Here is an 18,411-nt window from a genome sequence, read left to right on the forward strand (position 1 = left end):
AATACATGCAAGTATCGCAGAGCTCTCCCCAAAATTAGCAGAGCAGATCCTCCCCATTTTGTGACAATCTGTATTACCCAATGGTGCCGCTAAAACAATTTCTATCGTGGAAATGTTAATGCCATAACAAGGCATTTTCACAGGACTCATTGTGATCAGGAAGAGAAAAATCAGTTCAATGTTTCTAGAAATCTCCACTGAATTAAATTACATTAGTTTCCTTATAAAGGTCGCCTATCTTTGAATCAGAAAACAATTGGATACAATAACACAAGGCATCCTCCAATTTTATCTCTTTTTGATTTATGCTGCATCCTTCCGTGGCCACACAACTCCTAGTCTCTAATAGTTTTAGCTAGGATTTTCCAAATATTTTTATTTAAATCCTCCTACAGGCTGTTTTTGCTTTGTTGTGGCCATTAGACATAGCTAACACAACACGCAAGAACACAAATCTAAGGCTTTCCCTCTTTAGCAGCTCTTTGTGCAAAACTACAGACTGCTTTTAGACTCAAAATGCTTGTTTTGTGAATGGAGTGGTCGAAGAGACTACTGGAAACCATGAACCCATGTCACATCTGATGCATTCACAACTATGATAACCTCCAAGGTGGCCCTTTGTTCATAGAAGAGATTTGATGTAGCTAAAGCTTAAGCGAATGGAAAACAGGAATACAGTGTTTTGCCAATTCCCTTCTCTTATGTGTTCCCTGAAAATCTGCTCCAGGAGGATTTGGAGACTGACTCTTCAGAATATTGGGGGATGGGGTTCAGGGGGCACCAGACAAGAGGGGACATCAAAATAATCCCTGATAGACCAAAAGCCCTTCAGCAAGCTGCACCGCAGTATGTTTCTACGCAGTATGTTTACAACATGCAACCTCTTTTTAAAAAAATTGTAAAGCAGTGAGCAAAAGTGTTCAACAGAATAAAGGTAGACAATAAGTAGTCTTCCTGCATCACTACATTAAGTGGCTAGAATACAAGAAGAGCCATACATATTGGCAATAAGATGCATACAAAACACCTTTTTTTCGATCCAGAGAAGTCTGTGATATACCAGTACAGTTACCAGTCAAAATTAATGCTGCAAAATTACTCCTATTAAAGTAGAAAATCATATGTATGTACCTGAACTAACTTCTGAGTACATGTGCATAGGATCATCCTACCTCTGTGATAAGAACAACAACCCTAATCCCTACTGTCAGCAATAACAGATTTTAAGCATGTGCCAGAGAAATTAAAAGCAAATGAGTACATACTCTGAATTTGGCATATAACAGACAGCTTCATTCGATGGAATAGTCCAAGGTTGTGTGGTCCAGATGATCAAATTCACAGCAGGTAATCCGTCTACAAGGAAAAGTCTATTTAATAAGCATTATTTCAAGTACATTAAAAGAACACTAACAAAAACTGTATTAAGAGTATACATAACATAGAACATACACAACATACCTAATACAGAAGCTAGCTTGGGTGGTGGTTTCAATAAGGGAAATCTGACATAAACAGAACGACTAACATGCTGCTGGTTGTATTCAAGTTCAGCTTCAGCCAAGGCTGTACTGCATGAAAAGAAAGTGAATTAAATGAGGATAAAGGCCTTCCACTCTCTCACAGACTATATTTCAAGAATGAGTACGGTTACCACTTACTTTGTTGAAGGAGACCAAAACACTGGCTTATAGTCCTGATAAATATAACCCTAGAAGGAAAAGAACATGGTTTAAGTACAGCGGACGCTCGGGTTGCGAATCTGATCCGTGCGGGATCCATGTTCGCAACCCGTGTCTGCGCATGCGTGGGTTGCGATTCAGCACCTCTGCGCATGCACAAAGCGCGATTTAGCGCTTCTGCGCATGTGCAACCATGAAACCCGGAAGTAACCCATTCCGGTACTTCTGGGTTTCGGCGGTCTGCAACCTGAAAAAACGCAACCTGAAGTGTCTGTAACCCGAGGTATGACTGTAATCAAAACTGAATGGCAATCTTGACAGCGTAAGTCTTACTTACCAAATAAATGTTAACTCACCTTATCAAACATTTGGTGAAAAATGCCCAGTTGTTTTGCTTCGTACTTTCTATCAAACGTATGGTAGCAGTTCTCCCAGTCTGCCATTATGCCCCAGCGGATAAAGGCCTCTTTCTGTTTTTCAATTACCTTTTCTGCAAATTCTTTAGCTGAAATGTGGAGTAAAAAAACCCTATTGTTAATATGAATCTCACAGACTACCTTTTCAGCTCTCAAAATTCCTCCACAAAGGCCTAGAACCAGAAAACAGTTCTATCTAGTGAACAACTTGCCTTCAAACAACTCCCATCATCTCTGACAACTGGCCATGCTTGCTGGGGCTAAATGAGAGTTGGAGACTGAAAGCATCAACAGGGCTACAGGTTCCCCAATCCTGCTTTAAATCATGCACCTATAATCTAAGACCTTCTTCTATCTCTCAAACATATGAGATCACACCGATTCTGCAATCCTCACAAACAAGTATAGATAACATAGAACATACACAGCATACCTATCACAGACCAACAATGACAGAAATTGCACACCCACACCACAGACCTCTCTCAGAAAGCTTGCAAGAGGCAATATACCTTTCTGTCTGATTTCCATTGGAGAAAGATGTTCAGTTTCCTCAAGTTCTGACAATGCTCTCAACTCTATAGGTAATCCATGGCAATCCCATCCAGGCACATAGTGTACCTTATAGCCTCTCATCACGTGAAACCGATTTGTGATGTCTTTCAAAATCTAAAGGGAAACCAAAGAAAAAGAAAAGCACACATATTTCTATCTCACTCTACAAATTATCAGGGTCCCTTCAGCATGTATTTAGATTCCACCTGCTCCAATGTTTAACAAACCTATGAACTCAGAGACTAGATACACTGGCAAACATTGACTGACTTCAAATTGCATTTCAATAGGGACACAATTCAACATTAATATGCCATGGAAGATCACATCAACCATTCTTTCCCATTTAATATCACACTCATTCTTGGAGCCTCAATGGAAAGGTAATTTCTACAGTGGTGCCCCGCAAGACGAATGCCTTGCAAGACGAAAAACCCGCTAGACGAAAGGGTTTTCCGTTTTTCGATGCGCTTCGCAAGACGAATTTCCCTATGGGCTTGCTTCGCAAGACGAAAACGTCTTGCGATTTTTTCCTCTCCCCCCCTTTTTCTAAGCCGCTAATAGCCTTTTAGCCGCTAAGCCGCTAAGCCTTTAATAGCCGCTAATCCGCTAAGCCACTAATAGGGTTGCTTTGCAAGACGAAAAAACCGGTAGACGAAGAGACTCGCGGAACGGATTATTTTCGTCTTGCGAGGCACCACTGTATTATTGTTCCATACATTTAAGTACACATAAGATCAATACTGAAAGATACAAAACTTTTACTGACCTTCTGGTGAACTGAATGTTAAGTATTTATAGAGGCAAAGCAGATTTATTTAGGAAGATAACACTCACTTTATTCAATGCATGACCAACATGGGGATCTCCATTGGCATACGGTGGTCCATCATGAAGACAAAATTCTTGCTTTGTTTTCCTTTCTCTTTGCCATGAATACAGTTCTGAGAAGCCACATTTCTATAGAAACACATAATTAGAAATAGTATTACATACCATATTCTAAACACAAAATGAGTGTTATTTTACAGCAGGGTCTGCAAACTTCCTTCCAATGGTCTATGGCAGGCATGGCCAAACTTGGCCCTCCAGATGTTTTGGGACTACAACTCCCATCATCCTTAACTAACAGGACCAGTGGTCTGGGATGATGAGACTTGTAGTAACAAAACAGCTGGAGGGACAAGTTTGGCCATGCCTGGTCTATGGTGTTATCTGTGGATTTGTGGTTGATTTTTAATTGGGATTAATTGCTTTTGTTTGTTATATTGTATTTTACTGCATTACAATTCAAATTCTGTGGAGCTTAACAATCACAACTCCCCCAAGGAACTGTAATTTGGTAATGGCGTTTTGAATTCTGTTAGAGATCCCCAACCACTTTTGGCAATCTTAGCTTTCTTTACAGGTTTCCCTGGAACGAGGGGATTGCAATTAAACTAGTTTAATCTGTCAACTACATATGAAGTTAGCATATTTGGATAAGTGTTCAAAATGCATTATATGTAATGCGGTGCAATCATTTGCATTATGCGTATAAATTTATGGGATGCCAATTGGAAAAGCTGGTGGGTTGGCATCCATCTTTCTTGGGAGACAACAGAGTGCCCCTTAGGGGGTGAAGTCAAATAGTTGGACTTACAGCTCCTGCTGTGGCTGTAGAGGATTGCAAAAGCAGGTTCTTGATATAAGTTGGGCCTGACCTTCTGTTACATCCCAATAAAATCAAACTAGCAGAGAAATCATTTGAAAACAATTAACATGCACATTTCTGTTATATGGATAACAGCAAAGTGTCAGCACTTTGGTGCATGGGTAGGAAACGTTTATCTCTCTCCCTGAACAAATCGCCTTCCTGAAGCCACTATTTTTTTGAACCTCAAGTTACTTCTTGCTACGAAAACTTCATTGGCAGCTTCAAAGTGGGGGGAAAGCAGGGCTGGATTTAGGTTTGACGAGGCCTTAAGCTACTGAAGGTAATGGGGCCCTTTATATGTCCAGCTGTCCTTTGAAAACAACAACATTGTTGCTGTTTTTTGTGTTGAATATATGCCCAGTACTTACATCGTAGGAGCTTACACAGCACACTGTTGCTGTATGTAGGTTTTTATTTGTTTTTTATGTTATATTTTGGAAATGTACGTCCAGTTTTTCTCCCTTTACTTTTTTGGGAGCCCCCAAGAGAACGGGGCCCTAAGCTATAGCTTGTTTAACATAAATCCGTCATTGAAGGAAAGTGTCAGATTTCCCCTTCACCAGGACCCCGAGGATGCTCAGGTTTCCCCAGCGCCCGTAGTGACATGACATATCCTAACAAAAACGTGCGCGTCGATTGCACTACTACGCAATTTGGTTTGCAACTAGGGGGGGCGGGAGGGCGTATTTTTTTTAAAAAAAGCGCCCCTCTCTCTCCGCCCAGCCTCTCCGTTTCCTTCTTCTACCTGCTGAATCTCCAACTCCGTTTCGGGCTGCAGCCGGCCGGGCAAGTGGACGGGGAAATCGCTTCGGGGCAGCAACACCGTCTCGCGGTATTTCGAGTTGGGGCTCGCTTTCTGGGCCCTGCAGGGCCCCGCAGACACCGCCCTGCATGCCCAGCTCCAGGCACGCTGAGAGGACTGGAGCAGCGGCGGCGCCCGCAGTGCCCACATCTTCCTAACTTTGCCCTATGGGCACTTCCGGGCCTGCTACGGCGAGCGGCGAGAGTTGAACGGGGCCCGGAAAGGGACATCTCAAACGGGTTGTTGTTTCTTTTTCGCGTTCTTTCGCGTGCTGCCGGGCGGGCGGGGTTTGAATTGCCCAGCGCCCTCTAGAGGTTGGTCCTCCCGCTTGCTGCCTGCGGGTGTTTAATAACAGCTGAAAAAAGCAAATGAAGCCCAACTTTCGGAGCTTTAATGCGCCACGCCGAAAGTTCTTGACTGGAAATCGCACAGACCGGCTCGTGGCACGTTTCAGACGCTGGAAGGGGAGAGAGGGTGCTAAAGTTTCAAAGACACCCTGGGAAGGTCGTAAGCAAAAAAGGCTTCACACAACGCTGCCTTGCAGTCTGAGAAGCCGCCTCCCAACCCACAGAAAAGAGACGCATATGCACACACGCACAAAAAAACCTATTGCACTTCAAGGACTCATATATTGCCGATATATTGCCGTTTATTTTTGCATTTAGGAGGGGGAAAACAAACCTTATATCAAGGCTATTTGTCATAAGAAATTCAAAGGGGGCTACCCATTTAAAGGAAAAGTTATAAAATAGAAAACAATCCACAATTAAAAGGAATCGCACATGCTTTTCAACTTAAAGCCCCGATCCTATGCACATTTATTTGCAAGCATCAGTGGAATTCGCTAAGTCTACCATCCACCATCCACCACCCACGACTCACTTACTACTTGTACTGAACTCAGTGAGGCGTCGTTTTGATGAGTAAAACATCCATAGATTTTTAAGTCTGGACGCTCCTCATTGACTTTAAGAAAGCTGCTTTTTACTAAAGCGTTATTATGCAGAAGCAATATACTGTAATATGCTCTCTAAAATGTCGAACAGTTCAGAGGTTTGCCTTTAAATAGAAACCACATACATAGTCGACGCTGCCCGTTTCAGGAGTTTCTGCAATCTGACCTCAATTTGCTAAGGTGAGTAAATAGATAACCCAAAAGCTTCCTCTTACACACCCCAGATTACAACCCTATTCTTATTTACAGTATTTGAGAGTAAGCCCCATCGAACTCAATGGAATGTACACCAGTGTATAGGATTGGGTTATAAACTAGCTAAGTAAGTTTGATTATTTATCTACGCACTACTATTCTGTATGCACAGTTAGGATGATAAGTTTATTTAATATTATTTATGTGATGCTCTTCCTCCTTAAGGACATGGTAACAATACAGGGCTGGCCCTACCATTAGGTAGATTGAGACAGTTGTCTAGGCTGCCCAGAAATGGCATGTCTTATAAACATTATTATTTGTTCATAAGAAACCACTGAAATCAATGTGAAATTTCTACTATTTCAATGCCTGTTTTTCACCGTCATGCGAATCCTACGTGAATTCTAGGGTATTTTCCTATCCGCCCCGCAAAGAAACGTGTACGGGAAATGGATAGAATGGGCTTTAGGACCCAGCCGATGCGGGTAGGCGAGGCGGAGAGAGAACCGGCGGCTTAGAGGGAGGAAGTCACGGGAGGGTTTAGCATTCAGGCTGGGAGGTTGGGTTGCAGGTGTGCTTGGAGAGCTGCTGTTGCAAAGGCAGGTAGGCATGCACTTTTCATATTTCCCTCACCTTCTTTAGTGCGTATCACAAATAGTCATGTTTGTGCCAGTATTTATTTAGCAGCTGCAGGGATCATATGGGGCGGCGGAGAACCAACGGGAGGGATATTTGCACCCGCTAGGCATTTCCACGATTGCGAAAGGGAGAGAAGCACATTGAACTTACAGGGAAAAACGAGGGGCAATTCGCTGGGCTATTAGAATGGGCAGGGCTTTCCGAGTCGTGTGCTCAAGATCACATTAAATTAATGTAAATGAGCTGACGTGGAATTGCTGTTGATCCTTGCCGCTCCCTAGTAGTAGTAGTAATAATAAGAGTAATAATAAACTTTTATTTGTATCGCGCCCACCCCGGCCGAAACCGGGCTCAGGGCGGCTAACATCATATAGCATTAGTATATGTTGCCTAGGCTGGCCCGGAATGGCATGTCTTAAAACATTATTATTTGTTCATAAGAAACCACAGAAACCAATGTGAAATTTCTACTATTTCAATCCCTGTTTTTCACTGTCAAGCGAATCTTACATGTGAATTCTAGATCAATTAATGTAGGATAAAAGTGTAGCTTTGTGTAGTGCTCAGAATAATACTATCAGTCACATAAGTTATATATCTGCCAAGCACTTTGTGATATATCCACAATAGGGCTTTTGTCATGTTCAATATCATTTCAGGTTTGCCTCTCACCGCCCCAGCAGAAGATTGCAGCCCTGTTCACCCTTATCTGGGAGTAAACCTCATTGAACATAATAAGACTGTGTTTAAACAGGTAGAGTTTCAGACTGTGTGTTTTGCACTTGCAGTGGGTGAAAGATCTGTTGGGTTTGCACAAGCACTTTTAACCTCAGGCCCAGGCAGGTGGGGTTAGGATTATGTGGGGATGTGATCCTCCTGTACCTTTCTGTCTGGCCCTTAAGCCTCTGCCCAGCCACACTTTATTTTTTCAAGTCACACCTCTCACCAGCCCTGCTCCTCCACCCTCCTTGAGTGCTTGTCTTGGATGGAGTATGTCATTGAATAATCCATCTTGATTTCCTGCATGGAGGACAGAGGTGTGCATGTGTAAACTACAAAGGTAAAATTTACAGGTGTTGTTCCACTCAAGTTTTGCCCCTGGCCCTGCCCGCTACTGGCATGTGGCCATTGGAAGGTTGTCCAGAAGGATTTGTGGCTCACAGTCTGAAAAAGGTTCCTCACCTCTGTCCTGAAGGATCATGGGATTGTGGCCTATCATTTACAGAAAGGCCCCTTTTAGCTTAATTCTGCAGCATTTTAACTTCCAATACAAATGTTGAAGGGGACACACTGTTATTTGTGTGTTTTTTTTCTTTTAAAAGAGGAGAGAAGACAATGTATATTTTTGAGCAGGTTTAGCAAACCTACAATAAATGTAAAAGAGATTGTAACATGAGCTGGGTAAGGAATTTCCAAAGGTAGAAAAGCAGTTAGTTGCATAACTGGATCAAAGGTAATGAATACCTCTGAGAATAAGCGAGGAAAGCAAACAAAGGGAGTCCGTGGAGACGTATCTTTATGTAATAATAAAACTAGTTTAAAGCTTGCAGATTCTTGCCTATTCTAATCACAATAAAATGTTCTGTGGAGTTTACATTTAACCTTTCCTTTTCACAGCCATGACACTACTTCACAGTGCTATGAAGGCGTTACTAAATCATTTATTTACCTGAATATTTATTTCAGGGATGGTGACCCTTTCAGCCTCAGTGCTGCATTTGCTTCTCAGCAAGCTTTCAGGAGCCACATGGTAGTGGTGGGCAGGGCCGGAGGCAAAAGTGGGCAGAATAATAAATGTGAATTTCATCTTCTCACCCATTCATTCTTCTTTAGTCAACATCAAGGCAACAGTGGTAGAAACAGAAAAGAATTATGAGGGGGCACAGAAGGAGCAAATAATATTTCTAGGTGGGCGAGTTGTGCCTCACAATATCTCTGAAAGAAAAAGACAGCATATGTTGCCCACTTCTAATGCAATATTCATTTCCCCCACTGAATATTTTTGTGCTAAGCTTGTAACATTTGGGGAGATGACGGTGGCACTCACAAGATTTTTATCCCTTCTTCTGTGCAGTAAGCATGTCTTCCAGTCCAACTGTATTGATGCGTCTTGTGGCCTCGGCATATTCTGTCGCTAATAAAGCAGGAACAATTGTGAGGAAAGTCATGGCCGGAGGAGATCTGGGTGTAGTTGAGAAGGTAACTGTCAGCACAATCCTATGCATGCCTCCTCAGAAATAAGTTCCAATTTAGTCCAGTGGGACTTACTCCTAGGTAAGTGTGCATTGCATTAATGATCAACCCCAGTAGAACATGTAGCAGAATTCTATGCATGTTTAACTCAGAAACAAGCCTCTCAGTGTTCAGTAGGGGGCTATTCTGAATTGCTATTTTCAGATAGGCCATGCCAACTTCAATTGATGGGGTGCTGGGAAATGTACTAGTTGCCTGAACTTTAATCAGAAATCATGGCCCACATTACTGTGAATCCACCTGCCAACTTTCTCTTTCTGAATCATTTTGCTGGCTTTCCCTATACAGTGGTGCCCCGCAAGACGAAATTAATTCGTTCCGCAATTTTTGCTGTCTAGCGAATTTTTCTTCTTGTGAAGCACGGTTTAAACGGTTTAACAAAGTCACAAGACGTTTTCGTCTTGCGAAGCAAGCCCATAGGGGAATTCGTCTTGCGAGGCAAAGCGTGAATGAAAAAACCTTTCGTCTAGCGAGTTTTTTGTCTTGCGAGGCGTTCGTCTTGCGGGGCACCACTGTAGATTCTAGTACAGTATAGAGCAGGCATTGGCAAACTCGGCCCTCCAGATGTTTTGGGACTACAACTCCCATCATTCCTAGCTAACAGGACCAGTGGTCAGGGATGATGGGAATTGTAGTCTCAAAACATCTGGAGGGCCGAGTTTGCCTATGCCTGGTATAGAGACTCTGCAGATGCCTGCTTTCCTAGGCTTCTGGGACATTTTAAAATTATAGGCTTTGAAAAATGCTTGACTTTGCAGGATTCCATAGGCAATAATCTAGGATACAAGAGCTGATAAAACCCAAGTATTGACCCTTTCTTGCCAATTCCATCAAAATGATTTGAAGAGATTCTTCGCTGTGGTGTCTCTGGGATTTTTTTGCACACGTTTTCTCTTTGCAGAACAGCCATAGCTCACTAGTAGAGCATCACATTGTGCGTGGAGAAGGTCCCAGGTTTAACCCCACTAGCTTCTGGTAGGGCTGGGAGACATCCTTGTATGAAGCCATGGAGACCCACTGCCAGTCCATCTTGATAATATTGAGCTGGATGGCCCTCTGTATAAGTCTTCTTTACGTGCTGAACATTGTGACTGGTGTTTTATTTATCCTCATGTATATCCTGTCTTTCCTTCAAGGAGCTCAAGGTGGCATAACTAGTTCTTTCCCCATTTTATCATCACAACAACTCTGTGAGGTCAGTGAAGTAGAAAGATGGTTATTGGCTCACACAGTGATGCCGTGAACTTAATGGCTGAGCGGGGATTGGAACCCGGGTCTCCCCAGCCTAGTCCAACACTCCAGCCACCGCACCATGGTGGTGCTTATGAATGCCTAAGTTTCTGCATCTTGAGTCTAAACTTTTATTGCATTTAACAAAAACATCTTTACATAAAATCCAATTATTGCATTTTAAAAATAAAAATACAGAACCAGAAAACATGTTCGGTATGAAAAGAAAGAAAGAAAGAAAGAAAGAAAGAGAAAGAAAGAAAGAAAGAAAGAAAGAAAGAAAGAAAGAAAGAAAACATGTTCGGTATGAGTTCGTGGTTAAAGGGAACATCTCTTTCAGGAATATAAAAATGAGTACCTTATTTGGAAATATATTTATACATATATTTTGTAGTGCTTTGAAACATTCACTAGATGACTGCTAGTTAGATATGCAAACATGCAAACTTATCTAAGTCTAAAGCATTCCACAAAAAAGGCACCTTCCCTTTGGTGGAACATGGAAAGATTTGCTGGGCCATAAAACCCCACAGGTTCACAAGATTACCATGGCCTCCTGTCATAGTTTACAAGCTGAGAAATGTATTTGCATGGCTGTTAGTATATCTTCACTGGGGAAAGGAAGGAAGTTAGTATTCTGTTTGGGCTACATCATAGCTTTGACTGTCAACCTATTCTATCTATACTATCTGAACAGACAGGAGCTAATGACCTGCAGACCAAGGCTGACCGGCTGGTGCAGATGAGCATTTGTTCCTCTTTGGCACGGAAGTTTCCTAAGCTCACGATCATCGGTGAAGAGGTGAGGACACTAAAATCCAGCATGTGCTGTTCAGGCTTGCCTGGTTTGATACTTTATAGGGCACAATTGTGGTGTACAAAAATGTATAAAAATGCAATAGAACAGCAATAGAACCACAATCCACTCGAAAACGAGCAGCAGCAGCAATACACCAGCAGCAATTGATAAAAGCAGCAATTGATTAATTGAGACTATTAGTAAAAAGCAAATAAAATGTCCTCAGTTTTTTTTCTTATTGCTGCCTCTTCATAGCTTGTAATTTTTTTAAGCCCCAAAGAGAGCGATTTGTCAATCCACACACACACCACCACTATTTCTTTCTCATGTTACCCAATATTATGTAGGTTTATGCATGGTGAACCGGCAAATACTTATGTACCCGTCTCAGTATTATTAACCTTAACTGTGCATCTCTCTCTTCTTTTTACATCAGGATCTTCCCTCTGAAGATGTAGATGAAGAGTTACTTGAGAATGGCCAGTGTGAGGAGATACTGAAGAAAACCTGTCCACAGCAGTATACTAACATTAAAGAAGAAGAGGTACTAATAACTAAAGGCTCATCTAAGTATTGAATTAGATGTCACCCCAGTTATGGAACACTCTTCCCAAGGGAAGTTTGTCTGGTGTCAATTTTGTTATCCTTCCTGGGCCAGGCGATGGCATTTTTATTCTTACAGGCATTTGGATAGCATTAGGAGTCTGGCTTTTGGTGGCTGTTTTTTGGTGTGTGCTCTTACACAGGTGGGATGGTTTGTTTTATATTGTTACATGACTTTTCTGGGTGAGCCGTTCTAGTGTATTTGTTCTGTTGTCAAATATCTCTTATTGTACAATATATTTAATATGTCATTGGTTTTGTAAATAGGTTTGGGATTTCTGACTGTGTGAAGAAAGACATATATTTGGATAAACTAAAACTAACATTATTCCTTAACCATAAAAAGATTTCTTATTCAGCAGTGATGAGGCAATTTGTAGTTGCTCCAAGTGAAGATGCACTTCACAATTTTTTTCTTCTTTCTTGCTAGCAATGCTTTTGATATCCAGTCTGTATCTCTGCTTGAAACTCTCCTTTGTTTTGTTTCCTTTCAAAGCTTGTTGTATGGGTCGACCCTCTGGATGGAACCAAAGAATACACAGAAGGTTTGCTTTTTCTTTTTTTAAAAAAGCATTTGCATTGAGTATGCACTTTTGTTTTAATAAGCACAATGCCAAAGTCATATTGAGTTAATGTGTGACATTTACCAGCAATGAATGGACAGGTAGAGGTCACCATTACCTGAAAAAGCTGTAGGAGATTGGGTTTGATAATAGAAATTGGACTGTGAAACCAAATCAGCTGGGTGATTTATTCATTCTTTGTTAATTGACTAAGCCTACAGTCCTACCTCCCCTTCACCTGGATGTTAGTCCCACTGAACTCAATGTGACTTACTTCTGAGTAGACATGTATAGGATTGTACTGTCAATTGCTAGCCACATTCAGGGAAGCTCTATTTCTGCCAAGCTATGTTGTGAGAATTTGGGCCTGTCTTAGCTCTTCCTTTTTAAAATGAATCTTGATTTTAGTGAATTTTAATGAGTGATAGCCAACACCTCTTGCTTGTTTAGAGTTGGCGGCCTTTGAGTGTAATACAATAAAATACCAGTATATAAGAAATAAAGAGACAAGATGCAGGAAACTTTCTCAAGATAAGCAGGTGCAGCAGTGTCTGGATAGGAGAGAGAGTGCCTGAGAACAATACATTCACCATCTTGAATTTCATCATGGATGAAAGGTGGGATATAAATGTAATATAATAAATATACATGCAGCAAGTTTCTATTATATTATCATGGTCTAAATATTCTGAAACTGTAAATCTAACTCAGGGGGTAGCCCAGATTGTGTCGTTGGGGTGTTGCTTGACTCCAACTCCCAAGGGCCCCCTATAACTTGGGTGATGGAAATGGATGATGGGAGTTTTTCCCCTCAACACCTGGGGACCACCACCCTGGTTATGCCTGGTCTAACCCTATACTGAGAAAAACGCTTGATATGACCTGAGATGACACAGATGACATTTCAAGCTACAACTCTTTATTCCCTCTTTCAGGACTTCTTGATCATGTGACAGTTCTTATCGGAATTGCTTATGGAGGAAAAGCAATCGCAGGAGTCATTAACCAACCCTATTATAACTACGAGGTAGGAGATGCCTTGATTTGCTGAACAGTATCAAACAAATTGCCTGATTCCCCTAGCTGCTGCTGCTGGATAATGGTGTGTATATAGCAGTGGTGTATGTATAGATAAAAGGAAGTGCACAAAACCAGGCAAATAATTATTTCTAAGGAAAGGATCAACTCTTTCTTACTAAATCCCACTAGGCAAATGCTATGCCCACAATCAGGGCTTATCTGCAATCCTGTTGTAGAGTCAGGGGAAACTTTTCATATATAACATCAGGAATTCTTGAGTTGTTTTGTTATAAAGTAACGCACCATATGCTGCGGTCTGCTGAGATTAGGTTTGAAGGTTGGAAATATTTCTGGATGCTGTGCAGAGATGACCTCCTATGGATGATGGGGATAGAGCTGCTGTACTTAACAGTCTGGGTAAAACCTGGAGCTTTGTCTCATTTACATGGCGGAAAAAGCACTAAATTATAAAGGTAATTGAGTAAGTGAGCTTGATGGTACAATGACTGGAGTCAAAGATAAAATGTTTGGGAAAGCATATAAAGATTGTATATCAGAAAGAGAAGCAGTTGACTTTGTACCATTAGTGGGATTCTATTTCCCCTTTAGGGAGTTTTGGAGGAAGTAATATTATCTTACGAAATGTTCTGAGATGTTATGGGGCAAAAGTTTGACCTCGTACTGCTGTAACTTGGGAAAAGAATCACAGAGTCCTGACTCTATTTCTTCACTAATCATAAAAATACAATCCCTACTAGGGATGGAACTTGCATGTTAATGGAAAAAAGAGGCAAAAGAAGAGTAATGCTATTAAATAAGTTTTGTTTTCTTTCCACAGCATAAGTGCAGTACTTCCAGCGATCATCTGCGTTACTTCCTTTTTAAAACCGTAGTTTATGGCAAAAGGCATCATTGCAGTGTCTGAACTTTTTGTACTTTTTCGCAGGCGGGTGCAGATGCAGACCTGGGCAGGACAATCTGGGGAGTCCTAGGTTTGGGTGCCTTTGGATTTCAGCTGAAGGAGGCTCCAGCTGGGAAACATATTATCACCACCACACGGTCACACAGCAGCAAGCTGGTCAATGATTGCATTAGTGCCATGAACCCTGATCATGTGGTGAGAGTTGGCGGTGCAGGAAATAAGGTGTGGAGATATTTTTTTTCAATTTTTAGAAAGATAATGTTTTTTTAAAAAAAGATTAGGACCAAAAAATACGATTGCACTTCGTGAACTGTACTGCAGAACATCCTTTCCATGAGAATGAGTACATGGATTAAGCCATCAGCTGTAATGGTAGCAATTTCTTCATGCTGCTGGCAGTGCTGCTGCTTCCCGCGACAGGGATGGGCAAGGTGAGGTTGAGGAATCTCCAGTTGCCACTGGCAGGCTTGCAGGTGTGTATACACCTGCAAGTCTGCCACCAACCTAGAGCTCACCTGACTTTGTTGCCACTTGACTTCATCTCTCTCCTGGCAAGCGCAGTGCCACCACTGTCAGTAGGGTGCTACTGTTGCTTCCCTTTCACTGCTAAACTGAACCTCTTTTCGCATTGTAGGGTAGGATATGCAAGTGTTAGGAAGAAATGTGAATTGTTTTAGCTTCTGATGGGACTTTGAGACATAGTAATCATTGATAGGATGGAGATAATTTAGGAAGTGGCCTTCAAAATGATCTGCCTCCTTCTAGTGCTTTTAGGGGGTTTGCACATTAAAAAAACGAAAACATCTTATGAATAAGTTATAGGTTTGTTGTTGTTTTCAGGCAATGGAGTTTGGGCTTTCTTGGGCAAATGAAGCAACTTCAACCGACCCCTCAACAATTCCCTGTGGAGGAGGATCATTTCTCCTGAATTTCAGATAAATTGTTCGCTATGTAAAAATGGGATAGTTTCACTGAATCAAAAATGTATGAGAAAACTCTGCCTCCACATAAGCTGGTTGCTACAGATGCATAGTGTACATAGTTAATCACCACCAACTGAAAACTGTGCCGCCCTACTCACTGTAAAGATGTTCAGGGTGTTGTGAGGAAGCATTTTTCCACATGCAGAACGTCTTCCCTTAACTATAGTAACTGTTCTATGCTAACCTAACCAGGAATGATGTTTAACAGCTTTGGAAGAAGTCGTGATTTTGAAATGATTTCAAACTTTGGTTTAACGTGTTGCCTTATTTCAAAAGTGTTAGTAGTAACTATAAATAGATACTCACTTTGAATGAAATAAGAAGCTACATTTAATGGAAGACGACTTGGTTGGTTGACACCAAGGGAGGAGTGAAGGGATTGTGTGAATGGACCAAAGCCTTGGTCTTTCTTGCCTTATTAAGTTGAAATTTGATCATCCAAACTCATACGGGGAGAGTTTGCCTGTAAATGCAATTGCCTACATGGTGACTCTAACTCTTTGTTCATGACAGATCATTCAACTTGTGGAAGGCAAGGCATCTGCTTATGTATTTGCCAGCCCTGGTTGCAAGAAGTGGGACACATGTGCACCAGAAGCTATTTTACATGCAGTAGGAGGTGAGTCAATAGATACACTGGAATAAATGAAACAAAAAGGTTTTCAGATGCTGCTCTACATTTTGTAATATTGTCTATGTCTGATAAAACAGTATGTGTGTCTGTATACACACATATATATTAGACAATAACCTAAAACTGCCTTTCTATTTTGGGTTGTTTTACCATGCAATTTTTATATGAGGTAGTATTAAAGTTATGATTTAATTTACACTCACATTTGTTGGCATATCTTCTCAAGTGCAAATAAATAAGCAAGCAAGGATACAAAACCACTTGAACTCACTATTGCAGTCATTCCAATTCTTTCAATGGTTAGTTGAAACATTTGATGAAACCAGTTGCACGCACAGGAAGACCTATGTGCTAAATTATTTTCTGTGGCTACTGAGTTTCCTTGACATAGCAACTATATTGCTGAGTTATAGGCCAGTTATATTTTGTTGTTGGGTTTTTTCTGGTTTTTGTTACTGGCATAATCATTCATATGAATATTTCAGTGTTTTTCAGTATCCATAATATTTGGAGTGTATGCTTGTGAGCTACTTTGTCGAGATTTCTCTTAAAGAGTTGATTATAAATCAATTAAATAAATGAATTATTCATTATGCTAAAATGGGATTATGTAATGGAGGTAAATAAACTTAGATAACCAAGGTATGGAAAAGGAGAGTTCAGTTCCTTTACCAAATAACCTTGGAAGAGCCATACCTCAGGGGTAGAAGATCTGCTGTGTATGCAGAACATCCAAAGTTAAATCCCTGGCACTTCCAGGTATGGCTGGGAGAGACTTCTGTCTAAAACCATGGAGAGCTGCTTCCAGTCAAGTAGACAATACTGAGTTAGATTGACTAATGGTCTGAACTGGTATAAGGCAACTGACTGTGTTTCTTTGTAGAAATAGAGCTGCTGTGTTTAAAGGCTAACCTCTTCTTTCCTTTTTCTTTCAGGCAAGCTCACTGATATTCATGGGAATTTCTTTTGTTATAACAAAGACATCAAGCATATGAATTCAGGAGGTGTCCTTGCTGCTTTGAAAAACCATGACTATTATGCCAGTCGAGTTCCTGAGACGGTTAAACAAGCTCTTGTGCCTTAAAATACAAAGCATGGTGCATTCCACTTGATTGGGAAGGAGCTTCAGCTATTCTTATTCTTAGCTGGAATTGGTAATGGCTTATGGAATTGGATCAAAGTTTCATTCTGCCACAGTGTTTAGTAATTTCCTCTCCCTGCCACCCACAGAATAGAACAGGCATTAAATTTGGTTTTCATTTGGAACAGTAGGTTACTTCAGTTAGCATAGTTCTAAAATGTTATATTGCCCTATTAATCTATACACATTCCTGTTGAATAATCAAATCTTTACACAATCACATTTCCTTGATAACTTGAGAGCAAAAACTGTAAGTTCCATTATATTTAATGGTGCAAAATAAATCACCTCTGTTTATAAACCGTGTTCACACGTGAATCACTCAAGGGGGGCGGTCTCATGTGATGACTGGGGAGCAGGGCTACACTGCTTGCCTACTGTTTATGCTAGGCTTCTTGAGTTCAAACATCCATACAATGCTTGGCCAGCAGTATGATGCCCCCTTTGTTCAATTCACGTATGAAGAGGCTATAGACAAATGTATTTCAGCTTTTATACACTGAAAGCACAATGTGTCTTGAGTGGATTAAAATGACTGTGAAAATTAAATATTTACCATTTCTTAAATGTGTCTTATGGTCTGTTTGGAATTAACACTGGACTCAGAAATGGGACATGATGCCCCTTTGATGCTCCCTCTTCTTCTTTCCCCATTCCTCATTGCACACACAGCTTGACTCTGATTTAGGAAATCAGTTTTTCATTATGTCTGAATCTGGAAACTGGTTTGTCTTCTTATTTTGCAGGAAGCCCTTATTCATCGTTTTCTGGTTTGCATATCATGGAATATAGGTTTAACAAACCAGGAAGTATTTTTATTTCATTAGAAGCAGCCTAGGGGAGATTGGAAAAAATTTGGATCAAGACTGCAGTACAGGAAGAGAGGGAGTTAAATCCACCAAAATTTCCCTTCTCATGTAAAATAATTATCCCCTCTGTACATAGGAGTCTGGATCACAACTGATGTGTTTAGCTTGTGTTACAGCTCCAGGCAGAATTCTCACTGCAACACCTCAAAAGATGGAAATCACACCTTTTGTAAAATTACCCCAGATTTCCCACTTTCTAGTTTCAGTGTCATTACTTAAATCATATGGAAGGTTCATAAGCAAGGTAAGCCCCAGTTAAGTAGGCACAGAGGAAGAAGCCACTTAAATCCTAGTATTTTTAGTGTTCTAATTGTATTTTATTTAGCAGTATTATGACAGGTTCTTGTTCATTAGGGAAACGTTCAATAATCTAAAAGAGTGATGATGAGGAATGTCCACCTAGGCCTAGCCTAGGAGGTTAATGGGAAAGTGAGGAGTATCTGCTATGAAC

The 18,411-nt window shown here is 41.0% G+C and overlaps 2 protein-coding genes across 5 annotated transcripts in view; one reads left to right on the top strand and one right to left on the bottom strand.

The window, feature by feature from the left end:
• The window catches only part of IARS2 (isoleucyl-tRNA synthetase 2, mitochondrial), a 32,635-nt gene extending 27,223 nt beyond the window's left edge, over nt 1–5,412 (bottom strand). The window contains exons 1-7 of the mRNA XM_083494244.1: nt 5,095–5,412; nt 3,491–3,613; nt 2,611–2,767; nt 2,039–2,187; nt 1,662–1,711; nt 1,462–1,571; nt 1,266–1,356 (exon numbers count right to left, since the gene is read on the bottom strand). Coding sequence (XP_083350370.1) covers nt 1,266–1,356; nt 1,462–1,571; nt 1,662–1,711; nt 2,039–2,187; nt 2,611–2,767; nt 3,491–3,613; nt 5,095–5,301 — 887 coding nt within the window. The 5' untranslated portion in view covers nt 5,302–5,412. The remainder of the gene's footprint in view (nt 1–1,265; nt 1,357–1,461; nt 1,572–1,661; nt 1,712–2,038; nt 2,188–2,610; nt 2,768–3,490; nt 3,614–5,094) is intronic.
• A 1,382-nt stretch (nt 5,413–6,794) lies between these two features.
• Nucleotides 6,795–17,658, top strand: BPNT1 (3'(2'), 5'-bisphosphate nucleotidase 1). Of its 4 annotated transcripts, none has more exons than XM_083494775.1 (10): nt 6,795–6,907; nt 7,603–7,702; nt 9,018–9,142; nt 11,124–11,228; nt 11,662–11,769; nt 12,325–12,373; nt 13,327–13,418; nt 14,358–14,555; nt 15,830–15,935; nt 16,886–17,658. In XM_083494775.1, exons 3-10 carry the CDS (start codon nt 9,023–9,025, stop codon nt 17,032–17,034), a joined length of 927 nt encoding a protein of 308 aa, XP_083350901.1. In that variant the 5' UTR covers nt 6,795–6,907; nt 7,603–7,702; nt 9,018–9,022; the 3' UTR covers nt 17,035–17,658. The 4 variants fall into 4 exon arrangements, with proteins under 4 accessions (XP_083350901.1, XP_083350900.1, XP_083350903.1 ...); XM_083494774.1 differs by having other exon boundaries at nt 7,603–7,697; XM_083494777.1 differs by having other exon boundaries at nt 6,815–6,903.
• Nucleotides 17,659–18,411: the final 753 nt, after the last annotated feature.

Source organism: Podarcis liolepis (assembly GCF_965112155.1).
Source record: "Podarcis liolepis genome assembly, chromosome: 3".
Taxonomy (NCBI): Eukaryota; Metazoa; Chordata; class Lepidosauria; order Squamata; family Lacertidae; genus Podarcis; species Podarcis liolepis.

Excerpts from the sequence above, each read along its gene's own strand:
- BPNT1 (XM_083494775.1), top strand. The coding sequence starts at position 9,023 with ATGTCTTCCAGTCCAACTGTATTGATGCGTCTTGTGGCCTCGGCATAT. Across the intron at positions 9,143-11,123 it reads ATCTGGGTGTAGTTGAGAAG|ACAGGAGCTAATGACCTGCA; the intron begins GTAACTGTCAGC and ends CTATCTGAACAG. Across the intron at positions 13,419-14,357 it reads AACCCTATTATAACTACGAG|GCGGGTGCAGATGCAGACCT; the intron begins GTAGGAGATGCC and ends ACTTTTTCGCAG.